This window comes from Aphelocoma coerulescens, chromosome 7, assembly GCF_041296385.1.
Source record: "Aphelocoma coerulescens isolate FSJ_1873_10779 chromosome 7, UR_Acoe_1.0, whole genome shotgun sequence".
Classification (NCBI taxonomy): domain Eukaryota; kingdom Metazoa; phylum Chordata; class Aves; order Passeriformes; family Corvidae; genus Aphelocoma; species Aphelocoma coerulescens.
The window spans coordinates 18,891,367-18,916,180 of record NC_091021.1 but is presented as its reverse complement, the minus strand read 5'-3'; the positions used below and the strand labels follow the sequence as shown (position 1 = coordinate 18,916,180).

Here is a 24,814-nt window from a genome sequence, read left to right as displayed (position 1 = left end):
GGAGCCACAGCCACCTACTAAACATTTCAAGAATTGCCAATTGAAGCAGGGAGGGTTTTAAAATCTGCACCCTACTGCTTAATATTCTGTAATATATGTTGAAATGGAAAGCTTGTGTATTTTACTTTGGATTTTAACAACTCTTTTGGGCCACATCTGATTAAATGGAGTTACACGCTTTCTTCTTGATGTTCATGTAACTGTTCTTGCTGAATACTGGTTATTGGAAGCATAAAATGGTGAAAAAAATGCAAAGCTCAACAGGCCATGGTTCCTCTAGGTGCAAGTGTGGAAATCAGATGGAGGTCTTGTGGTTTGTGTTGCCATGGCATTGGAGGTGGCAATATCAAGTGAGGCGTAGGCCACGTGGTCTCGTTCTTCTACCTGATACCCAGAAATGTTTTGTACAAACCAAGAACACTTCCTACCAAGATGTATTCTGCAAACCTGCCCACAAAGAACAGAAGATTTGACTGCAGTCCTACCCACAGTGCTTTGCACAATGGTAGTGAATAAGGCATAAAAGTACCCCACTTCTGCATCCAACCGGGGGATGAGAATTTGAGTGAACTTGCAGGGACAGACAGACAGACAGGTTCATCCTCCTTGCCCTCCCCAGAAGGGACACTTTGGTAAGCCTTGTGTCCTCAGCTATGCTGAGTGTTGACCTGGGACGTTAAGTTTGTGATTGCAATGGCACTGTTAGTGCTGTATGTAACTACTCTGCAGTTAATGCATTCTCACCCTCAGTCCAGAGGAGCGTTGTATGTTGCATTCAATAATTCGTGCTGTTTGTGAATACGACTGTGTCTTGGGGTGACTTCATGATGTGTATCCCCTATTGCTGCTCTATGCCCAGAAATTAACTTTGTGCCTTTAAACTGAGCCTGAGAGGGGGGCGAGGGAAAACAAAAAATGAGCAAACTTTCAAAGCAGCTTGTTCAAGGACACAGATATACACAGACTCCTCTGCTTCTAACAGCAGCAAGAGCAGAGGAAGCACCCTGCTTGCTTTCCAGCCAGCTTTCGGCTCCTTTTCTCTGGAGGGAGACAGAGAGTTGAACTTTGTTTTCCTGGCACTTGGGGTTTTTTTCCCTTCTTCTCTTCTGGACCGTTTCAACATCAGAACACATTGGGAGAATTTTCTACCGAGGTGGAGGCCCTGGAGGTGGGCCCACACCGACCCAGCTCCGAGGAGGAGGAGAGAGACCACACCTACAGAAGGACTCTGAAATCTTCCCAGGTTTCTCTCCACAGCGAGAGGTTTTATTGTTTAGCATTATTACCCTTTTCCTGTGTGTTTGTTAAATAAATAGTTTTTATCTCTTTCACTTTCCTCCGAGGAAAATTTCTTTTTTTCCCGAACCCAGTGGGGGAGGGCTGGTTGTAACCTGCCTTCTATCAGAGGATATTTTCCTCCAGGTTTGTCCAAACCGGCACAGACTGGTTCTTCTAAATGCAACCAGACCTACAGTTTATAGACTGTTTGTGTATCTGGAATTGGACCTATAGTTATGTTTTTGCAACACTGGTCCACAGCAGTTGACAAACTGAGGCCTGGTGCCTACGTGAATGTGAGCAGTGAGTTCTCACCTTCTGCTTCTTGGAAATATGTGAGTTTATGAAGCTTGTTTTCTACACACACTTATCCACAGGTCTGCCCCAGATGCAGATAAAGCCAGTAAGATGTCCTGATATCTTTTCTGAGACTTGAGTCGTGCTTGGCATAACTAGTGAAATGGAGTTTTTCTTGCCTCAGCTCTTGTGCTCGCAATGTCACACCGCAGCAAGGTAGGGTGCGTGTAGCTGTGCCATAGGGTTCAACGCAGGGATGTGGTGTTGTGCTGGTCCCTGTCTTGAGAGCATGGGCCAGCTCTCCCTGTTGTGTTCCAGCTGTGCCTTGCACATGCAGGTACAGCTGGGGTCACTGGTGTCTGTGCAGGGCAGGCACCATCCACCTGAGCCAAAACTGCACCTCAGTAAGGTCAATTAGCTTAAACGTTGTTATATGCCAATCCTGGAGCTCTAATTTTAGGGGAGTGTCTTAAATTTGGCTGTGAATCTGGGGCTGTAAGGGAGTAAATCTGTCCCTGTAAACCAGCAGATACTCATAATTGACAGTGGGACTTCAGTCATTATTATGTATCTCCAAGAAGTAATTAAGAGAAATCAGTAAATAAAATAATTCTAGCTGATACAGAAACTGGACGGATTCATTTGGTTTAAAATTAGAATTTTAGTTTGAAAATGGAAGACATGTACTTTAATTATAACTAGAGCTAAAAAACATTGTAGTTTTGTGCCAGGGTATGAGAGAATTCAGATTTTTTTTCCCCCAACACCATCACTTGATAGATGCTTCTTTTAAATTAAATTCGATTAATAATTCATTATGTTACATTTCTGTAGATTAACACCTGTGCAGTCTGATGGGCCCAGGGAAAACCCCGTTAGGTTATAGTATAAATTGAAGCAAGATTTATGGGGAAAATCAGGATTCAAGTAGTTAGAGGAATCTGTGTCTGTAATTTACAGGAGGAATAGCAATACTACTTTTGTCTGACGTTGGACTCATGGTAAACATTAGATATTAAGTTGTCATAAGTCAATAAAAAGCTAAGTCTCTGACAGAAACTGATGCTCAGAGATGTTTATGTTCAGTATACTGTATGGCTGAACTTCTGCTCTGTGTGGAGTAACAAGGCAAACCTGGCATGGGATAGAAAAATCAGTAAAATTGTCTGCATGCTGGAGTTTCTTGGGTTTTCATCTCCCACTCTGCAGTCTTGACATTGGGGCATTATTTTGTTATCTAAATATGGATTCTGGAGCATGATTTTGGGCATTCAGACCTAATTGAAAGTAGTTACAGTAGACTATGTCCACAGGCCTTCAGGGAGAAGTCCCAGTGAATAAAATGAATCATACTGTGATCATGGGTGAAGAGAAATTAAGATTTTATTTTTGTCATTCTCCATTTGCAGAGGAAAAGTTCCTAGGTTTTAAGCATCCATGTTTCATCTGCCAGTATAAGGACATAGGGATAGCTGGGACAGCATCATCCCTTCACTCTACCCTTACCTCTGTCCTGGACAAAGAGGTTTTGCTTGCCAATGAGAAAGCTAAAATGGAACATACATAGCTCCAGAAAAAGCTAACCTGATTTTGGCATAATGAGCTCAAACTTGATTAAAATTCTTTTATTAAATCACAGCTGAGTAAGTAGCCATAGAGTAATGACTGGAATGTGTCCTCTGTCTGGAAGGACTCTGTTGAGCACGTAGCACAGCTCAGTATATGAGCTGATTCATTTGTACTACTGCAGTCATGCTGAAATTCACACTGATGCATGGTTCATGTCATACTTCTGTGCACACTTTTTATTTTTAAATTAAGTAATTTGGCTTTTATAATAGAATTTTGATTCTTCAAATGTACCTTATAAAAGGTAGGCAAGCTGAACAGCAGCTCTGTTGATCAGAAGTCACAGTGTGCTTGCAAGGCATTTTTTGTTTTGCTTCATTTATTCAGCCAAAGATTAGATGCATGTGACTTTCTTACTTAGATTCCTGACAGTGTTGATAATCCTCATAACATTTATAATCATCACCTTGATGAATTAAACCAAATTAAGTGTTTAAATTCAAGAAACTCTTAGTTTTGTTCACAATGTTGAAACAAAAGGTTTTTGATTTCTCTAAGTTAAATTCAATACATCATTTTTATCCCCCAAGCTTTGAATGAAAAAGTAGAAGTAATAAAAATTCCTGTAAGATAATAAATCAGTACCTCTGCTTTCCTAAAGTTACAGTTGTTAAAAAAAAAAAAAAGTAATCTGTCTTTCTCTGGGCAGTAATAGAACTGAGGAGAAAATGTATCTGTTCTCCCATTAAGGAGTAACTCAGAAACAGACACTTTGCAGAAGAATTACTCTAAGAGATTACAATTAAATGCACTGTTGCCAAAATCAGAAAATTAAGTTACTGATGGCCTTTCTAAAATCATAGTTGTGTACAAACGCTTGTGATGACTGCTATGTTTCTGAAAAAATACTTGAAAAAGATGGCAGATATACATAGAGGGAAAAGCAGAAAACATTTTAAACCAACCCCCCCCCCCACATGGTATGTTCTGTGTATGGTCTACATGGGCAAATACTTTACCTGTAAAATTACTTTCAGCATTCAGGGGGCTTACCTTCATGAGGAGGATAAATTATGAATTGTGGGAGAATTTAGTCCTATAGAAATAGTGAAAATTTGGTTGTTGCACAATATAACAATTTAAAAAAATGTTTTAAAAAAATGCATGTTTTCTAATAGTGCATCAATTTTGAGTCTTGTTACCTTAGGGAGAATGAATAAACATTTTCGTAATAAGAAAAAGCACGTATTGATTGTAACTGATCCAGTCTTCTCTGTTAGATATGAAGAAAAGTGAGTCTTGTTTTTAGTAAGAACAGCATTCTGAGGGACAGCAGTATGCTTTGTCCCACTGCCACAACAAAGCAAAACTAGAGTTGGACATTAAAGAGGGTTTGAGGTCCTCTTTGAGCCTTGTGGATCCAACTGTAGTCCCAGCTTTGCTGTCCTTGACACTATAATGTCAGGGATATCTTCTCTCAAGTGTTTTATGTCCAAGGGTCAGGAAGCACAGCCTGGTTCTCCCTCCGTCTGTCCGTCCATCCATCCTGCCTGCCTGCCTGCCGTGTTGCACTTACCACACACTGTTCTCTCTTCCTCAGTGTTTTAGCTGAGCATGACGTTTCTTCCACAAACCACTGCACACTGGTTGCTACTAATTTCAGTCAGCTGCCTGAGAGGCAGCTGTGCTTCCTGTGTGTGTGACACCGCAAAGAAACAGACAATGCAAGATTTTTTTTTTTGGACACACCTTATTTTGCAAGTAAATATGCCTGCTGGTGGTTTTGTGATAATACTCATGATGTACAGTGGATACAGAAGGAAATTAGCTTTACTCAGTGTTTAAAATAAGAACCTTTGCATTTGGTTACCAGAACAGTGTCTAAGGAGGGCTTGTTAGAGTAGCCATTTATTAGAAGTAAGTCCTTTGTGGGAATGGCCTGTTCTTGATGAGAGATTTGTTGGAGAAAACCATTTTCAGCTTCAAAATGAAGTATCTGCCAAAGGAGTGGAGAGGGGGGAGTGCATGTGTGCACAGATCCTGGAAGAGTTCAGTGAACACTTCCTTGAGCCAGGAGGGACCTTGCTTTGGTCAGAGATACTAAGGTGCCTTTAAATTTAGGCAAACAGTGGCATAGGACTGGTGTAAAACTAGAAGACAGCCTGGGAACAATTGTATTTACTGTTGTGGGGGTTTCTGGTCATTTTAGTGGCTTTTCCCACCCTTATGAACAAAGGCAAAAAGTACCCCACTTGATGCCCTGAGAGATTATTTTCCTAAAACTGCCAGACACCTACTTTTTATCAACCACCCTCAGTGAATATTGCAACAATAATAACAGTAATAACAATACAAGTACTGGCTTGTAGGTCCAATAATTGTAATCTGCATTACTGCTATACAGCTTCTCTTCTCCCCTGCCGCTTTCCCTTTTCTGTTTTTAAAAGAGCAGTGCTGTGGTGTAGCTTTTCATCCATCTTCAAATTTGGCATGTCAAACCTCTAGTGAAAACGCTGCCTGATTCTGTTGGCTTTCTCTTTTCTAATATTCCTTCTACATTTTTCTTTAAATTATTTTGCTTTACCTGCAGATTGCTGGTTGGAGCTCCTCGGGAAAAGGCCTTTCCAGCCCAACAAGCCAACAGAACAGGAGGGCTGTACAGCTGTGACATTGCGTCTCCAAATACCAATTGCATGCGTGTCAAATTTGATGAGGAGAGTAAGTTCTTCAGTGCTTTTGTTTTGAATTGAAACAGTTGTCTGATTTTTCTTGTTTGATGTCTTTTCCTGAGGCAGTGTATCAGACAGTTTCTTCTAGGGATTTATACATAACTACTTTTTGCCTCAGAGGAAGTTGTAGCTTAATTGCTAAGGTAGTATGAGATGCTTAAATCTTGGTAGATTCCTCCTCTTCTGTAAATTAATGTAACATGAAGTAATAGGCCAGAAGTTTAATAAAATGGATGCTCTTAGTGATAAAGTGTACAGACACTGCCACCTGCAGACTATCTGGTGTTCTGTATGAAGAGTCTCTCCTGACATGGGCTTCAAAAAAAAAAACCAAAACCAGAAAAAATAAAATGTAGTGAGCTGTTAATATTTGAAGCTGTTTTATGATTCTCTGCAGCTGACCCGAAGATGGAGAGCAAAGAAGACCAATGGATGGGTGTAACTGTCCAAAGTCAGGGGCCAGGAGGAAATGTGGTGGTAAGTGCTAAAGGACTAACTTATAAAAACATCTGAGGTCTACACTACATGTTCTGAATGGTCTGTGTTTCTGTGCAGCTTGCTGAAGGTAACTGCCTAAGTTTACTCCTTTGATTTCCTGTAGGTAAAGACTTAAATGTCTCCTTAGAAAAATAAGGCATTTGAGGTCATAAGAGCTTTACATTATTTTTCTGTGAGTTAACCTCTCTTTATAACCTTTGTAACAATCTAGGATGGACAGTTTATTTTCAAGGGGAACACTTTTTTTTTTGTCATATGCACATTGTTTCTTCTAAATACCATTGGCTGCAGAAATAGGGAAGAATAGTGGATAAGGCTGTAGAAGTAGCAGGCTGTCACCAGCCTGTTTTCCAAGATGATCAGCCTTACTTTACTTTTATCAGGGACTTCCACTGAGTAGCTCCTGTGAGTTAATGTGGTCATTGCACTGCAGTAAGACTACTTGCTAGTCTTCATTTTATACAATATGTAAATACTCTTTATTTTATATTAAACAGAGAGAAAAAGTATTCGTGAGTTACAACAGAAAGAGGTTAAAAAGTAACATTCTCAGTTAAATAAACCTCTCGTGGTGCTGCAGGATACCAGATACATCATAAACTAGGTGTGCAGTGGAGCTTCCCCATCTAATTCGAGGGCTATGTCAGTGCTTCCAAAACTGGTGGCAGGTGACTTCAGGATGTGAATCTGGTTATTTAAGCATATAGAGGCTGTAATAACTAGCTTTGGTCTGTCTCAGAACCCAAAATGGGGAGGAGCACATGGCAACAGTCCTGTTCACTGAATAATTAGTCATCAACTAATGCTGTCTTGTCTTTTCTTTGTAAGTGGTGAGTGGAAAATGCACTTATTAGATGAGGTGTGAGTACCCTGGAGGTCACTGCAGCAGGACAGTGCTGCAGTGCTCTCAGTGTGGAGCAGCTGGGTGTTTGCCTCTGTAGTGGTTTGGTCTAAAATACTCATTACTGTTTATCTTCTGTGAGATAAGAATTAGGAGAAATGCAAAGCAGGCACCAACTTGGATGAATATAAAGAAGTTTATTAACAGACCTAAAAGAAGAAAAGAAAAAAAAATTATACCACCTTCAGAACTCTCTTCCTCCCCCCACCTTCCTCCCTTCTCCCACTGACAATGTAAAGACAACCCTTAAGATGTTCAGTCTGTTTACCACTTCCATAATAACCTTGTTCAGTCCATTTAGAAAGAGAAGTCTCTTTTTGCTCGTGCTATGAAAACAGTATCACACCGAGACAGCCACCCACTTCCAAATATTGTTCAGTCCATTTAGGAAGAGGAGTCTCTCTGCTCGCAATGTGAGTCCCTTCCCCTGACTTGCAGCTCTTCCCGCAACTGCTTTCGAGGGTCCACTCTTGAAAGTTTTTTGGGGTACAATTTTAAGGTTGAGCTGTTCAGAAACAAAGAAACAGAGGCCCTTCTCCTTCCCTGGGAGCAAAGGGTCTTCCTCATCTTCATCATTAGAACAATCTCTGGGAGCATCTCTAGGAATTGAGGTTTTTCTCCTTTCCTCTTTGGAGCAAAAGTCCTCATCTGGTTCCTATTTAGGCCTTGATAGGAAGCATAGAAAAGGTTTGTCAGCTGAGAAACCTGACTTGTGCTCTTCACACAACCTGCTACATCTGATTCTTTGAGAAACACTGCTAGCAAAGGGGTTTGGTAGTTACACTGCTTAACCCTGTGGCTATTCATCCTCTGTGTTAAATATTTGATTAGAATTCTTTTCCCAGGGGATAGTCTAAAAGGATAAGGAACAGGATGTGTTTAGTGCTTCAGCTCTGCCCCAGTGACAGTTACCTTTAAAGTGGAACATCCAACAGAGGAAGTAGGAGCAACTTCCCTCCCCTTCACTGGAAAAGCTTTCAGCTTTTGCTTAGTGGCACTTTTCTGTAAGGGGCAAGTTCTGAATAGTCTTGGGTAGATGCAGTTGAACCAGTTTCTTGTGTCCTGCACGAGTCTGAAAGTCCTTCAACTCTGAGAGCTGTTGGGAAACAGCCACTTCTTTATTTGAGAGAGAAGGTGGTTTTCTCCTCACTTCTTGAAAGAGAGGGATTAGGTATCAGGAACGGCTTTAGAGATTTAACCCTGTGGCCTTCTTTGACCATGAAGTGGAGTGCTTTGACTTGTGTCTGTAGATACCCAACCTTTCCCACAGGTTGCCTGTAGGAAACACTGGACTCTGCACTGCAGGTGTGTCTACAGCATGACTTACAGCACTGGTAGCATGAGGGACTGCTAGAGGAGCCCTGCCTTCTTTGGTGACCTGTGTATGACACGCAGAAACATCACACATTGTTTCTTCTCTCTTGCAGACGTGTGCACATCGCTATGAGAAAAGGCAGTATGTAAACACAGTGCAGGAAACCCGGGATATCATTGGAAGGTGCTATGTGCTGAGCCAGGATCTCACTATTAAGGATGATATGGATAATGGAGTATGGAGCTTTTGTGATGGTCGTTTAAGAGGCCATGAGAAGTTTGGTTCCTGTCAGCAAGGTGTTGCTGCTACTTTTACTAGAGACTATCATTATATTGTGTTTGGTGCCCCAGGCACTTACAACTGGAAAGGTATGACTTGGCTTCCTTCCTGCCTACCCTTCCCATTTCCTCTGAGATTGCTCTCACAGGTTGCATCCAAAGGTTTAATAATTTTTTTTTAAGGGGAGAGGAGATAATAGGGATGTAATGATTGTACCCTATTTTTACAAAATGCTGTGTTTCTGTATCAACATTTACTGAAGTTTCTTTAAATGTCTTTGAGTGTGTTTATAAATAGAAATGGAACTTTGCACATATGTACAGCAAATTTTCCCCTTATTAGTCTTAATCTTATGGTGGGATTGAGGGCTTACTTGGACACTTCCATACAGGAACAAACTGCTAAATTTATATAAGTTACTTGACCAGTCTTTTTTCTGCATTTGAGCAAATGTTTGATAGGTGCTGAACTCTATGCTTATTCTGCAGTATTCTCCCCTTTATTCTTTGTGAAGTCTATGGAAACCAGGACTTCATGAAATAAATATTGAAGGATTGCAGGAAGATAACAGCAATACTACATATATTCATATCTAAATCCATGCATGTCCATGTAAAATTTCATGGATAATCTGTCTAAGAGCCAAGTACTCTGCGTCATGTAGGAGATATTCCAAAACTTAAGGGGAAAAAGCCCTAGATACTCTTCGTTAGTTTATATTCAGAAGCATCTAAATGACCAGCTCAGGCTCTTGAAGTGATTTTTCCCATCACACTTCATTAGACCAACAGCTGTAAATACTTTCCTCTTGAGAACATCTGATCCTCCAACCACTGTGTTTTTCCACCTTGTACACCTGTGCCTGGTGTATGAACTGTGCTAAATCAGTGCGTTAAGCTCTGGCACAAGGTGTACTTTAGTGAAAACTTAATCTTCCACGTATCTGTCAACAAAATCTGACTGACCTGAAACAGCATACTGAGTGCAGACACCATTTGACTTTAATTGCAGAGAAGTGCTAGGACAGTCCTAAGAGTGCTCTTCTGTATAATGGAAAAACATGTTTGTGCTTGCCAAAACCTTAATTATGCCAGCTGATAAAAGGGAAGCACACCTTTTATTGAACAGTAGCTTTTCTAGATATATTACTGGTGTTTGTCATAACGGACTGTAATTTTAAATTTTTTTTTTAAACTCCTGTGTGCTTACCTCCATTTTAAGAGAGGCTTTATAAGGCTAAGAAATATGGGATTAGGGTGGTTTCTGACCAAACTGGTTCAATGTTTTTATTTGTAATTTCCTTAGTATCCCATGTTTTCCAGATCATCGTATGGCTTCTCTGTAGAGCAGCATGAGCTTCTGGCACACAGAACAGAGAGAGAACATTAACCCAGTGCACTATTCTGTGTTTGTCCCATAACAGCACTCACTATCTCATTCATCATAATTAATATAAGTTGGGAACATTTATTTGTTATTTTTCTCGCTTACTATTCATTTGCTTTTATTTTATCATTTCATTTTTTCAGGGGTGGTTCGTGCAGAGCAAAAGAATCAGACATTTTATGATCTGGGTATCTTTGATGATGGGCCTTACGAAGTTGGTGATGAGAGCCACCAGGATAAGAATCTAGTTCCTGTTCCAGCTAACAGTTACTTAGGTAGGATTAAGTACATGTGGTAAATCTCTTCAGGCCTCTTCAACATTTGTGATCCCAGCCTGGTGTGATGATCTGAAATGGGAGCAGGTGTTTCATTGTGGACCCTGTAACATCTTAACTGTTCTGGATAATTCACAGCCTCCCTCCACGTTTCCGGGCCAGTTTTAAGTGTAAGATGCTGCTGCTGAGGTACCTAGAAGAGCTGTCATTGTAATGTGAGATTCAAGAGCCGTGCTGAGGGCCTACAGAATCTCAGGGAGTGATTATAATCACAGCGGTGGGTCCTTACGGTGTATGGGTCTGTAGTCCTTAGTCACACAGTCTCTGCTGTGTGGTATCAGAAGGTTTATCAAAATTTGAGTTTCTGGATGTAGCTATTAAGACTGCAGATTTTCTCTCCTGGTAGGTGAGTGCAACTCTTATTCTTCAAGTATTTAAAATTCCGGTGGCTTTTAACAGATCTTTAAAGTACCATAATATAAGTACTGTTTATATTTTACTTGTGTGTGTGGTGCAGGAGGTGAATCTCTTGGTCCTTGTGCAGTCAGGAAAGCAGGAATACGTCCTTAGACCAGTGACCTTTCTGTACACCAGTGAGATACACTGAAACGGCTATGCTGCATTTTTGGAAAGGCATTAAGTGTAAAGAATCTTTCTGTTCCAGTGCAGATTTCTGTGGTGTGTTGATCCACTGCTTTTGGCATATGCAACAAATAGAGTTTTGGTAACTTGAGACTGGAATTTCTTTGTGAGTGATGGAAAGCTGAACAGATGGGAAAGGGCATTGCTAATGTAAAAAGAAAGAAATCAAGTCAAGAAGAGAGCGAACTTAGAGCTACTTATATGTTAGGAGAAAGACAGCATAAACTTCTGTTAAATATCAGCAGTAATTACTGGGTGTAAAGGTAACTAAAAAAGTCATCCTAAGAGCTTATGTTAGGCAAGGTGATAGCATCTGTTGGTGGAATAAGGATTGCTAATGTGAGGAGTGCTGTGGAGGCTGGTGGCTTTTGCTGTGAACGGTCAAATCAATTTCTGCAGTTTCATGACCAATGCATTTGTCTCCTAAACATAAATGCTGTCTTGATTTGTAATAGTCAGAACCACTTCCAGGTAAGCCAGCTCATCCCAGGCATTACTGTTCTGTCTGTTTAGACAGTAAGCAAATGTGGTTATAGGTGCTTTGCTTAACTACTATTTTTTTCTCTTCAATCTTTCACTCATGTTTATAGGTCTTCTATTTTTGACAGCTGTATCTGATACTCATCCAGATCAGTTTGTGTACAAAACATTGCCTCCCAGCATACAGGTGGACAAGTCAGTGGATGTAATGATGAATAGCTACTTAGGTTTGTGACCACTTGAGGTGGCAGCATCTGGTCAGACATAATCTCCAGACCTTGTCATGATCCTCTCCCCTCTATCCCCTCTCATATCAAATACATTTTAAGTAAAGCATGAAAAAAACAGGGATTCAGATAAAGGGGAGATGGCAAAGTAATAAGGCTTCAGAGAAATGCTGATTTGTCATGCATTTCTCCAAACCCTCTCGTCCCTCCCGCAGCTGAGACTCCCTCAGTTTTTTCTGGAACTGTCTCATTGTGAATTGCTGTAATTGAGAATTTCCATAGTAGTGGTGAAGTGTTTCAGAGGGAAGACTCCCATCTGCTGGCTACTGTCTTCTTTCCTTGCAAAGTGGGCAGTTTTCTACTTTGGCTTTTATTAGCTATATTGGTATATGCAGTATAGTCTTTTAAATTGTTTTTTCATATTTTAAAATGTATCAATTCTTATAAAGAATATGTAAGACCAAATTAATTTGAACATGTCATGTTTAGGGCTGCATTAACTTAGAATTGCTCATTTCACCATTACTGTGTAAGCTGATTCTCAAATACTGCTTATATCATTCATATGAGAATGCTTGTGCAGTACAATTTGCATGTCTGTAATAGAATGATACTGACTTTCTTTGGAGGTTTTGTGATAATTTTGCCAGAGGTGAAGTGGTGAAGTACTCAAGCTATATTCAAGTGGTAAAGCTGTAGTTGTTTCTAAGGTGTATGTTTAAAAATGATCTTGTATTTGGTGTCCATGAAAAGCAGGTCCAAGTGAGGGATGAAGTACTGTTTTGTGGGGGAGATAGTTAAATGTAATGTACAGAGGAGTGTCGACTTGTACATACGCGTCCACCAGTGCAAACAGAAATGGTGACTTCCTGGCCATAGGACACTGTGTTTTAGACAAAACTTGTATTCCATATACCACTTTAATATAGCAGGAGAAATGCTTATTTTTCATATTAAGATGCAAGCTGTTACTTAGTTTATTTATATTTTATTTCTTTCTCTGTTACAGGTTTCTCTTTGGACTCTGGTACAGGAATTGTCTCCCAAGATGAGATGACTTTTGTTTCTGGTGCCCCAAGAGCGAACCACAGTGGAGCAGTTGTTTTACTGAAAAAGAAAAATCAGAGAGCACTTTCCCTGGAGCACATGTTTGAAGGAGAAGGGCTGGCCTCTTCTTTTGGCTATGATGTTGCTGTTGTGGACCTCAACAGTGATGGGTATGGCTGTGGTTAACTCCTGCTGCCTGTATTTTGAAGGATAGAAATCTTGTTTATTTTCGCTTTGGTTTTTCACATTAGAAATATAAGGAATGCCAAATCCTACCTTCCATGTTTTCCTGGAGGAAATGGTGAGCGTCTTGAGAATCAATCAGGACAGAGTCTACCTTTCTAATAAAGAGTTTTATTTAAACAATTAGTGTAAACAGAGAAAGAGGAAACTGGTCTCATACCCGGAGAAGGCCCTAGAAGGTTCTTGTGTGCCACCAAGGGAATATAAACCAACTTGTAGTGTGTCAGTGGGGCTGTTGTTGCCCAACCAGTTTAATGCACGTTTTAGTCTTTGTTCAGCAGCTCTTTGCACAGCTCATCTTGAACTCAAAGTCTGATCAGTTATTTTTCACAGTTATTCTACAAAAGCACTGCTTTTTTTTCTTTTCATTCTAAGCTGGCAGGACATCGTTGTTGGGGCCCCGCAGTACTTTGACAGAAGTGGGGATATCGGGGGTGCTGTGTACATCTACATGAACCGCCAAGGCAAATGGGCAGGGGTGAAGCCTCTTCGCTTAAATGGAACCGCTGGCTCCATGTTTGGGCTTGCAGTTGAAAATGTTGGGGACATTAACCAGGACGGATATCCAGGCAAGTGGAAAACGATGACAATAAAAATGTGTGAGATTGTTTGGCAAGGCCAGACTTGGAACATCTTATCCTTTGATTGCATGCTGCAGAAAGAGCAAGAATGATTTTAGATGTTGCAACTTATTTTCAACAGATATTGCAGTAGGGGCTCCATATGATGGCTTTGGCAAAGTATACATTTATCATGGATCTGAGAATGGAATAAATACAAAACCAGCACAGGTAATGAAATAACCTTTACTATATAATTAGTCTTGAACAAAATTAAAGGAATGACAGGGCTATCCCTCTTCCTTTCCATTGCTATTATTGGGGTAGCGGGTATGCAGAAAAGTCACAGGGCCCTTCAAAGATTACACTGCTGACTGGAAAGATTAGGAATTCCTGATATTAATATATATTTTTATTTCTGGGGCCGTCCATTGGCACCAATAATATGTGCAGAAGGAAAAAGGTGTGTAGATAAATAAATTCTGTTTTTAAAAAAAAAAAAATCTGGTGATTTGAAAACAATTAGTTTCTTTGTTTTCTCTTTCACTACTACTGTTTCACTTTCTTCTTAAATAATATTTATGCTTTTTTTTTTTGAGGACCAATGTGTCCAGTTTGCAAGGTGGGAATGGAACTTGATTATACTCTCTAGAATACTGTTTGAATACTTTATAGAATACTTTTTCTGTTTCCAGTGTCTACAGTCCATAAATACTGTAAATAAAGATGAACTAAGCTCTCTGCAGATCAGTAATTTCTGGTACATACTGCTATTGCAAAGTAACTTCTTGGAAGGAAAGCAAATCATCTTGGCACTTTAGTATCCTTTAGCTGAACTGAATGCAGAGATCCTATTTCAGAGCTCCTACTTCACTGTATCTCTTCCCTCTTTTGTCTCTGGCCATAAGACAGTTATGTCCACTTGTTACTTATTTCACCTTTGTCACTTTTAAATGTCTGAATTCCCTCAATCTGTTTACCTTTTAGATTCTTGATGGTGAAAAAACAAACACCAATTTCTTTGGTTACTCTGTTGCTGGAAACATGGACCTGGATGAAAATTCCTACCCTGATGTTGCTGTTGGTTCCCTGTCAGATTCTGTAAATGTGTACAGGTATTATACACAGAACCTTAACTAATTACACCAGGGCTTTGGTTTTAGTTTCTTAAAAATAAGTTGCTTAGAAGTAACAAAAAGCTGTTTGGCCTTTAGTGTACTTTTTCTACCAGAAATTGGAAATGATGAGGGAAAGTTGGGGGGAAGGGTAGTGATTCCATAAATTGGTTTGTTACTTTATCTCCCTCCTCCCCTTGAGAACCTGCTTTACAATCAATACAGGGTAAGAGGGTGAATGTGGACAGTTCCTGTAGAGTGCTGATGTGGGCAGTGTAGCTGCACCTTAATTTTGCCCTGTTGTAACTTGGATGTCTGTGTCCTTGAATGGAATTTGAGTGATAAGTAATTCCTTAAGGAGAAGTTACCTGATACATTTCCTGCCCTTATATAATCTGATTGTGCTTTACTGAAGATAGAACAAAACAGAACCAACCCCCGCTTTTGTAGCTGAGGGTCCAAACCAGTGAGGTGCAGACAGCCTTGCTGAGCTTGCACTGGGGTTCATGAAACAGTGAGGAAGCCCTGCAGCTAAGATCCTTCGGGATTTCTGTAGCATATGCCTTCATTAGGGATGAAGTCACAGTCCTTTGCAGACCTCTACTTTTTTTCCCAGTTTAAGGTACAGTTAAGCTGAATCACTAGTAATGGGCAGGAAGAGGAGACTGTCTCAGCATAAGAACTATGAATGCTTCATCAAGCTCAGGTCTTTGGTGGTTGCTTTCAGGTCCCAAAGGAGGAGAAGCAGAAACTCCAAAACTGGTTATCTCAATTCTGGGACAAACAACTTTACTTTTCAGGCAGAACAGCCTTTCCTACAGTTTCCTACAATGCTCCCATCTCTAAGGTGTATAGTGTCTGTGTAGGTAATTGTAATGTTCTTAAATACACTGGAACAGCACCCAAGAAAAGCAACTCATGTGGCTTGTGGAAAAGAACAGAGTAGGTGGTAGAGGAGTTGGTGAGATTATTTAGCATTCTGCTTACTCAAAAGGAGCCTTAATCTTTTGCTGATAAAGGCAGGACAAAAACTTTTACCAAGGTGAGAACAAAAACCTCTTAAGGTGAACAAACAGTGAAAGGAGTGGCCCAGTTAAATGGTACAGGTGGCTTACCAGCTATTTTAAACAACCTTTGAATGCTCTGATGAGAACAGGCTCAGCTCATTCATTTGTTCATGTGAAATGTCTTCTCTCTTCCAAAAAAGGCAGAGAAAGGAAAAGTTGTCAGGCAGAAGTATGGTTAAAGCCTACATGCAGAGGAATCGGGAAATGAAAACGTTTCCCACAGTTACCCAGGCTCCATATTAAAACTCTTGTGAATGTGAACCTGAATGAACTGTAGTACTATAGTTGTTCACAGGGGCTGAATTACTACTGATGGTAGAAAACACCACTGAATTTTCTGTTTTTCATAAGTGTATAAAATGACAACATCATCATCACATTAGTGTAACCTGCTTCCCCCTCAGGATCTGTAGTTGTTCTCTGTGACTTGCTTTGCTTAAATAGTTTTTGGGTGTCTTTCTAACCAGCATCAAAGCCAAACTCTGTGTTTCTTGGAGTGTCTTTGTTGCCAATCAGTGCAGGTGTGGAGGGAATCTGATACTCACATGAATTATTTCATTAATCTTAACAGAAACAACTTCTTTTTTTACCCTTTTTTTTTAATTCCCCATTTTTCCCCCAAATGAAGATCTCGGCCTGTGATAAGCATTAAAAGAAACATTACAGTACAGCCTGACAGAATTGATCTAAAGAAAAAGAACCCTGAGGACCCTGATGAAATAAGGTAAATGAAAAAAAAATTGTAAGAAGCCTTGGTGTATGGAGTTTTCTGCTGTCAAAATTCATTCAGTGATGATGTTAAAGTGAAGGGATGTGAGATTCATGCAGATTAAGCAAATGTATCTGCATATGATCATTTTGACCTCCTGAATTTCTTCAGGCTACTGTGCTAAAGACAAGGTGTGGAATATGTTCTGGTCATAATACCTGTTTTTGAAAATGAATGTCACTTTGCCTCTTCAGACTTTTAACACAAGTATCTTGGCTTGAACAGCTTTCTCTTGAGTAGAGACATAAGAGCAAATACTAGAAAGTTTTTCTAATTTTTTATTAACCATTTTTTCTTGCTTTGTAATTCAGTCTAGCAAGCAGCAAATACCACAGTGATAAGACTGATAAGATCAGTCAATGCACTGTTAAAACTTTTCATTCTGTTGGACTATGCCTCATTAAAGTTAATACTAATTTTTTGGCACTTTTTACAGGATGGATGTGAAAGCATGTTTTAAATATACTGCAAACCCCAGAGATTTAAATCCCAGAATAAGTAAGTTCTGAAGAGAAATATTTTTGATATGTTTGTCACATGGTTTTTGTTTTTTTCTTTAGAGCTTATCATGGAAAGATATTACTTAAATTATAGTGACTCATCTCAGACAGTGACTGACAAATTTAAAATGTGACTCAGTGCTAAGCTCAGCTGTTGCACAGTCTGTATTTAGAGTCATGCTGGTGTGTCAAGCTGTTCTGTGGATGACAGACTGAAGCTCTAGAAGTATTATAATTGCCAGTGAGCAAATGGCTGCTATACAGACCCAAACCATTTTGCCTGTCTAGGATAATGCTGCTTTAGAGAATAATTTTAAAAGCCCCTTTCATATATCCATAGTGAGCATTATTTCTTATTGGAGACTTACCCTTTGAACCTCTTGTATTCATGAAAATGTTTTTGTGCAAGTCAGTAACTGGAATAAAAAAATCTGCATTAATAGGAGAAGACTGGAAGACTGCCACAATTAGATTGTGCCACGAAAATGTAAAGCACTTGTTACAATGCTACTGTTGCTACCTCTTGGAGAACTGTGTAGGATTTTGGGGGGAAATGAGAAGAATTTTAAGCCAAATGCCCCTTTTTCTCCTGTGTTGTCTTGAGTTTCTCAGTTACTTTTAAAATCCAAAGGATGTGCTTGAATGAGGTCCTGGTTCTTCAGCAGGTGAAGTGCTTGGAGCTCTCAGTGCCTTGGCCCACTCAGTGCTGTTCCCATCTGTGCAACACTGAATTAGCTTGGTAAAGTGATCATTAAAAGATGCACCAAGTTCAGATCTAGGAAAAAAAAGCCTCATCACACAACTAGACAGCTGTAGTCACACTTCTGCTCTCAGTGTTAGAATTAACAGTGTACCTTGACCTCAGAATCTTGCTGGCTTTCAGGTGCCACTTGGGACCCGACAGGAATCCCCCACAGTGGAGTCGGGGTATTTACAGTGGGTACCCCAGCCATCTGCTGGCTCCGCACAGCAATTACAGCTCCCCCAGCCAGCCCCGCATGCTCCTAAGGGAATGCTTTACTTAGGGAATAACAGGGTTTGGTTTCAAAATTTTCTTTAGATTCACACACAGGGTACCTGGCCCTCAACTGTGGCAGGACAAAACTGGCAGGACAAAACAGGAGAAAGTTTTGTGAATGACTGAAAACAGTTTATGAAGCCCAGCACTGGCTGGAACAGTCTTCTAGAATAATACTGTAAGATCATACCTGGTGAAATTAAAGTACTTTTTAATATGGCAATGATTTTTTTTTTTTTATAGTGACCTGCTTTATTTTTTCACACAGAGATCAACTACATGTTTGAAGTGGAGAACGAGAGGCGGCAGCTGGGCCTGCCCTCCAGAGTGCGCTTCATTGACCACTCGTCTGATCAGTTCACTGCAAGTACAACCCTGAGGGGACAGAACTCATGGGAGTGTGTGACTACGAAGCTTGTACTGCAGGTAAGGGAGAGTATTTTATTTCTGTTTCATTTAGATCCACTTAAATCAAAAGAATGCTCTTTTTTTTTACAGCCTCATGGAAGGAACCTTTGTATTTAACTTTGTATATAATTTAAAAGTCATATGCAATATAAAGCTTCAAAAATAGACACCCACCATAGTTTAGTACTTTACTGCACACGTGCTTCTTCCTGCTGTTGCCCTTCTTGCAAAGTATGGATAAGTTGTAGCCACTGCAGCATACTCTGCAGGTCAACAGAGCTGAACTAACCTAGAACAACACAGAGGGACTAACTGCCAAAAATGGAGAGCTGTTTCCAACAGAAATAATTGTTATACAATTTTGTAGTGTGACTGTTTAGGAAAAGAATTTTAACCCATGGGTTTTGGAGTGGATGAATGGGCAGGGCAAGAAGGCTTGGTATGTGCTATCTTGACTTGGCTTCTGTAGTGGTGCTAAAAGGTGCTCCAGAGGCTAAACAGATTCCCTCTCAGTGGGTCAGCAGGAATGAGTCAGCCTCCAAGGCTGACCACAGCTTTTGACCACAGCAGATGAAAGAGCTTTAATTTATGAATAGAATAGAATAGAATAGAATAGAATAGAATAGAATAGAATCATAGAATGGTTTGGGTTGAAAGGGATCCTAAGGATCTAATTCCAACTCCATGCCATGGGCTGGGACACCTTTTACTAAACCATGCTACTCAGAGCCCCATGCAGCCTGTTCCAGTGTGTTATTGTACTGTAGTGCTGTGAATTTCACCTGCCTGAATTATCATCTGTGGTTCCAAGCAATTCTTAATGGTGAGAGAAATCATCAGACTGGGAAGCCAGAGAGAAAAAAAAAGACAGTAAGGCTGGGCTCTTTGTGTTCCTACACATGTTTAGAAAATGCTGGATTTCTATATAGTATCAAAAGCTCATCTCTGTGTTGTTTTTTCTTCTCTGTACTGTACACTAACTATGCAATTCAAAATATTTTAACAGGAAAAAATTAAAGATAAGCTACGTCCCATTCCAATATCAGTCAGTGTTAAAATCGCTGGCCTGGAGTCACCATCCAAGAGAAAAGAGACTGCACTTCCAGATCTTACACCAATTCTAAATTCAAATGAATCTGAAACAGAGACCACAAAAGTAAGCCTTTGATATCATATATTTGCATAAATCTGCACTTCTACAAATAACTGAATTTTAAAGACTGTAGAAAACTAAATGATGTCCAAAGGAAATAACTGGGGGGGCACTGGACATGTAACGATTGGATTATTATTTTATATTTTGTTCTGAACTTGTTACAACACTTTATGAACTAGGTGCTGTGTTTGTTTTGCAACAAAAGTGAAAATGGCATAGCTCCTAGGTTTCTTCCCTCACCCAACAAGTTTAGGAGTATGTACTCCTAAAAAATGTACTTCTGATTAAAAATGGAAATCCACTGTCTCCTGCTGGGAACACTTGTCCCACATAAAAAGATAATGTACACTCTAATTCTTCCACTGTTAGGATGCTGTAACAGCATTTGAGCAATGACTGCAGCAGTGACATAAAAGGGAGGGAATATCTCATTTAAAAGTTCTCATTTCCTCAATCCTTATTGAAGAATCAGACTTAAAGATATATTTCCTCATTAGAAGTGTACCTCTCACTTAGAATTACCCAACTCTGCTTTTTAGTCACATATAAAGTTCTAAATTACCAGCATCAAGGGCTGTTATCTCACAAAGAAAAACTCAACAGGCAAGAATTAAAAGTCAGGTTAAAATTTGAACTCTGTCCAGAAAAGTGCTTTGTGAGTTCCATGTAGATGCTTTATTCAATGTGCTTCAGAAATCTCATTTTAAGCTACTATTGTGTGTCAGGCAGTAAAATTGCTTTGGTTTTATTTAGGTGGAGTTCTTAAAAGAAGGATGTGGAGAAGACAATGAATGTCACAGCAATCTTAAGCTTCAGTACCGGTTTTGTACAAGAGAGGGAAATGAAGACAGATTCACCTATTTACCACTGTAAGTCTTGATTAACGTATTTCTAAAGTTCAAATTATTAACATGTGCTTAAAATAACTTTTAGGAGAGGATTTTGGGAACGAGAGCAGCTTTGTTCTGTGTCTGGCAAACAGCCCTTGGTAGAAGTATTGATTTGTCAGGGTGAGGAATGGGGGGAGATGGGATGAGCTTGAGAAGAAAAGTGGTACAGAGTTGCATGGATACAAAGTGGCCACAGTAGTGCACGTGTGGGCTAAAAGAAAAAAAAATTTAGCACTTGGAGAAATGAGATTCTAAACCAGCCTTGCAGTAGTTTATTGTGTGACACTGTTAATTATTTTGCAGATGAAATTTGACTGTATGACAACTTGATATAGTATAGTCTAACAGCCCAAGAGAAGCAGTTACAGAGAAACAGAGTAATCATTTCATTTTAACACATACTCCTGCTGCATCCCTCCTTCCTAGAACAGGGGTAAAACAAACAGAAGGAAGGATGTTTATTTACTGCCACCAGTCAGATACCTTTAGCAGTGAGTGCCACACTCAGAAGCCAAACCCATGTATACTTCACAAGAAAAAAGCAGGGTAGATTGATTTGGAGAAAATTCAGCACTACATGAGTCACATGCAAGTGCTGGTTCAGAAATACTATAAACTGCTGATTACTTGAGGGATTTATCAGCCTGTTCGGTCCTCTTAACTCATCACTGTCAGATGAAATACTGGTGTGGGGAAAAAAACCTATGACTATTCATATGTTTATAGTTTTACTGTAATTCTCCCCTAATAAGAGGAAATTCTATTTGAACAAACCATAGTAAGAAGCAAACTTGTATACACATTTGTTCTCCTAATGCACACAACCCTGTACATTCTGTTTCTATAGTGAAAATGGCATGCCAGTGCTTGTTCTGAAAGACCAGAAAGATATTGCCCTGGAAATAACAGTGACAAACAATCCATCTGATGTAAAAAATCCACAAAAAGATGGTGAAGATGCATATGAAGCTAAACTAATTGCAACTTTTCCAGACAGTCTGACATACTCTGCATTCAGAGAGATGAGGGGTTATCCTGTAAGTATTTTTAAGAGAAAAAATACTGAAAAATGTAAAATACTTTCAACATACTTTTACTTGTAAATGTATTCTTTTTAATCAGGAAAAACAGCTAACATGTGGTGCTAACCAAAATGGTTCTCAAGCAGAGTGTGAACTTGGAAATCCTTTCAAAAGAAATTCTAATGTAAGTTGCACTTACTTCACTTAAGTTGTAAAATCTCATTCCTGACTGCAGTCATCCAAAGTTTCTGTCTGTCGCAACTGGAAATTTGATTTGGATCTGTCTTTTTAACTCTAGAACTTAATAGTGCATTTCTATAAAATGTCATGTATCAATGCTCATATATTGTGTTATCTTCTTTCTTGTTTAGGTAACCTTTTATCTGATCTTAAGTACCACTAAAGTTAATGTTGATACAACAGACTTAGACATTAACCTGAAGCTGGAAACGTAAGTTTTCATTGTGTGTGTGCACCTGCACTGTGCTTTGATATACAGTTGTAAACATTTTGAATTCATTTGTTTGATTCACTGAAGTAATTTAATAGTAAAGAGAAACCCACTAAATTTGTAAAATAATCACCATTGTTTCCTTTTCATTGTAGAACAAGCACTCAAGTTAATTTGACTCCAATTACAGCCAGTGCTAAAGTGGTTCTTGAATTGCTTTTATCACTCACTGGGTAAGTGTTGGTAGCATGACAAATTGGGGGGTCTGGGGACAGTTTTGCTGCAGACTCATTAATATCTGATTATTCTTGTTTCCCATCCCCACGTCAACAGAGTTGCTAAGCCTTCTCAGGTATATTTTGGAGGTAACATCATTGGTGAGAGTGCTATGAAATCTGAAGATGATATTGGAAACCTCATAGAGTATGAATTCAGAGTGAGTAATTTAGATTAATTCTAACAGCTGCTTTTAATCAAATGCAAAGCTTCTTGCTTTATACATATGAATACTTATAAAAGTTGCTATATTGAAATTGGCTTTCTTTGTCCCAAAATCCTGATTTCCTGATCAGAACATGCAGTTTGACTGTGGACTAGAGCTGCTTTAGGCCCTGATGTTTTATGATCATATTCTGAGGAAGTGGCCTGAGGCTACCTGCACACTTTTTCTTTGGAGCAGTTCATGCACATTCAGTTGTGCAGCATAAAAGCTCCTGCAGGGAGGGAACAGAAGTTAAAGCAGAACCTGCCTGGGGCCTGCCCAGGCTTTGGCTGGTGCACCCAGGCAGCAAGAACAGGCTGAGGACAGAGCCAGCGCAAGGAGATGCTGCGAGAGCCCCTCTGAATGTGTGGGTTTATTTCAGTGTCTTGGTCTTCTGCAAAATACATCAAGGAGTCCATCTCTGTCAATCCTTTACTTCTTTCTGTACCTGCATGCATGTATTATAGCAGCAGCAGGTAGAATATCTGATCTAGAACTTGCTATCATGATCAGTAACACCAAGCAAGTAAAAAAGAGGTTCAGAAAAAACTTCCAGGCTTACGAGAGCAAGAACTTGTTCTCTCTCTTTTTCCTCGTAAGCTTGCAGTTTGCCTCAGTTATGGAACTGACTGATTTGTTAACCCAAAGCTGGAGTTGCTGTTTCACATGAAGATAGATTTCTAAAAATCAACAAGTAAAAGTTCATGTTGGGGGATTCTAATCCTGTTATGTATTCCTGTTAGCTGCACGCTTAAAGCTTGTCCAAATCAATAATGTTTCCAGGAAGAAAACCCCTCTAAAAAGTATTTCACGCTTCAAAGAAAGTTGGTTTGTTTCAACAGGTAACTAACTTGGGCAGACCACTGAAAACATTTGGCACTGCTTCCCTGGATATCCAATGGCCAAAAGAAATCAGTAATGGCAAATGGCTGCTTTATTTGATGAAAATAGATTCCAAAGGCTTGGAAAAAGTCTCCTGTCAACCCGAGAATGAAATCAACAGTTTGCATGTTGCGGTATGTTACCCTATCTTCTGTTCCTGAATTGGTACAACATGAAGGCACCCCATAGCAAGTGAGAGTAAGTCATCAGAGCTTGCTAGAAGGATTTATTTTTATCTTAAGAAGCTCACAAGCACAATACATGGCCAATGTATCAGTGATTAAGCCTATTAGGAGACTTCATAACTAATAACTAGCTAATCAGGCTAATATGCTAAAGGATAGATGCTACATCATGGTGACTGTTTTTGCAATGGGCGCTGCTGTCATACGCTCTTATACAGGATGAAACTGCTGATTGTTCTAACAAATTTCATCAGCATTATTGAGAACTGTTCAGTAATAAAAAACATCTGCGTTTTGACTGGAAAAACAATAAATAACTGTAAACATCTTCCCAGCCTGGGGGCATTCCATGTACTTTTTTCAAAGACAAAGGGCTTGAACTTAAATTTATTTATTTACAACAAATATAATAAAAAGCAATTTTCATAGCCCTGGATTGTGCCTATCTAGCAAGATCTTTTTTTCTAAAACTTGAACCACATTTTTTTTCTTCTTCATATAATCTTAGAAACTCCTCCCATATGATCTTATTTTCCACCATTAAAACTGCATGCACATAAACCTGTTTTTGTCAGATCATTACATTAGTTAATATAACTTGCAGTGAGTGTAATTAGTATACAGTTAAAAAACCCTGTATCTACTGACCTCAGAACATTTTTACTCTTTTAGCATAGTACCATTCCCTTTATCTAGAAATAAAAATGGAAATAGCATTGAAAGCTTTATAAAGCTCCCCTTGCCCTATTAATGAAAATAGTCTGTTGGCCTTTCTTTAGGTAATCTCAAATTTTACTCTTAGCAGTAAATGCAGGTAAGTAGGGATATATAATGCTGTCAGTCAGGTGCTGATTTTGGAAGAAGAAAACACTGACCTCTAGTTTCTCTGCTTGTATGAATTAAAAGATTCTTACGATAAACTACTTTTAGTTTTTTACTTCTTTTTTTCCTTTTAGGAAACCCATAATTCAAGAAGGAAGCGTGAGGTTGCAGAGAAGCAGATTACAGACAGCAAGGCATTTTCTTTATTCTCAGAAAGAAAATACAAGACCTTGGTAAGGATATTGCACCAACTATATTCTTGTCAGATACCTCCCCCTGCACTTGAAAGAGGGCTTTTCCGAGTCTGGCAGAGTGCAGGAAA

At 39.4% G+C, this 24,814-nt stretch overlaps 1 protein-coding gene across 5 annotated transcripts in view; it reads left to right on the top strand.

Annotated features, from left to right (window-relative positions):
- Nucleotides 1-24,814, top strand: part of ITGA6 (integrin subunit alpha 6) — a 47,470-nt gene that overhangs the window by 16,401 nt on the left and 6,255 nt on the right. For all 5 annotated transcript variants that reach the window (XM_069020657.1, XM_069020656.1, XM_069020654.1 and 2 more), the window contains 20 exons: nt 5,735-5,862; nt 6,271-6,350; nt 8,700-8,955; nt 10,396-10,527; nt 12,886-13,093; nt 13,542-13,735; nt 13,869-13,957; nt 14,714-14,841; nt 16,537-16,632; nt 17,114-17,175; nt 18,464-18,621; nt 19,610-19,759; nt 20,513-20,628; nt 21,497-21,686; nt 21,772-21,855; nt 22,043-22,122; nt 22,278-22,355; nt 22,456-22,558; nt 23,446-23,619; nt 24,627-24,725. In XM_069020657.1, coding sequence (XP_068876758.1) covers nt 5,838-5,862; nt 6,271-6,350; nt 8,700-8,955; nt 10,396-10,527; nt 12,886-13,093; nt 13,542-13,735; nt 13,869-13,957; nt 14,714-14,841; nt 16,537-16,632; nt 17,114-17,175; nt 18,464-18,621; nt 19,610-19,759; nt 20,513-20,628; nt 21,497-21,686; nt 21,772-21,855; nt 22,043-22,122; nt 22,278-22,355; nt 22,456-22,558; nt 23,446-23,619; nt 24,627-24,725 — 2,502 coding nt within the window. In that variant the 5' untranslated portion in view covers nt 5,735-5,837. The remainder of the gene's footprint in view (nt 1-5,734; nt 5,863-6,270; nt 6,351-8,699; nt 8,956-10,395; nt 10,528-12,885; nt 13,094-13,541; nt 13,736-13,868; nt 13,958-14,713; nt 14,842-16,536; nt 16,633-17,113; nt 17,176-18,463; nt 18,622-19,609; nt 19,760-20,512; nt 20,629-21,496; nt 21,687-21,771; nt 21,856-22,042; nt 22,123-22,277; nt 22,356-22,455; nt 22,559-23,445; nt 23,620-24,626; nt 24,726-24,814) is intronic.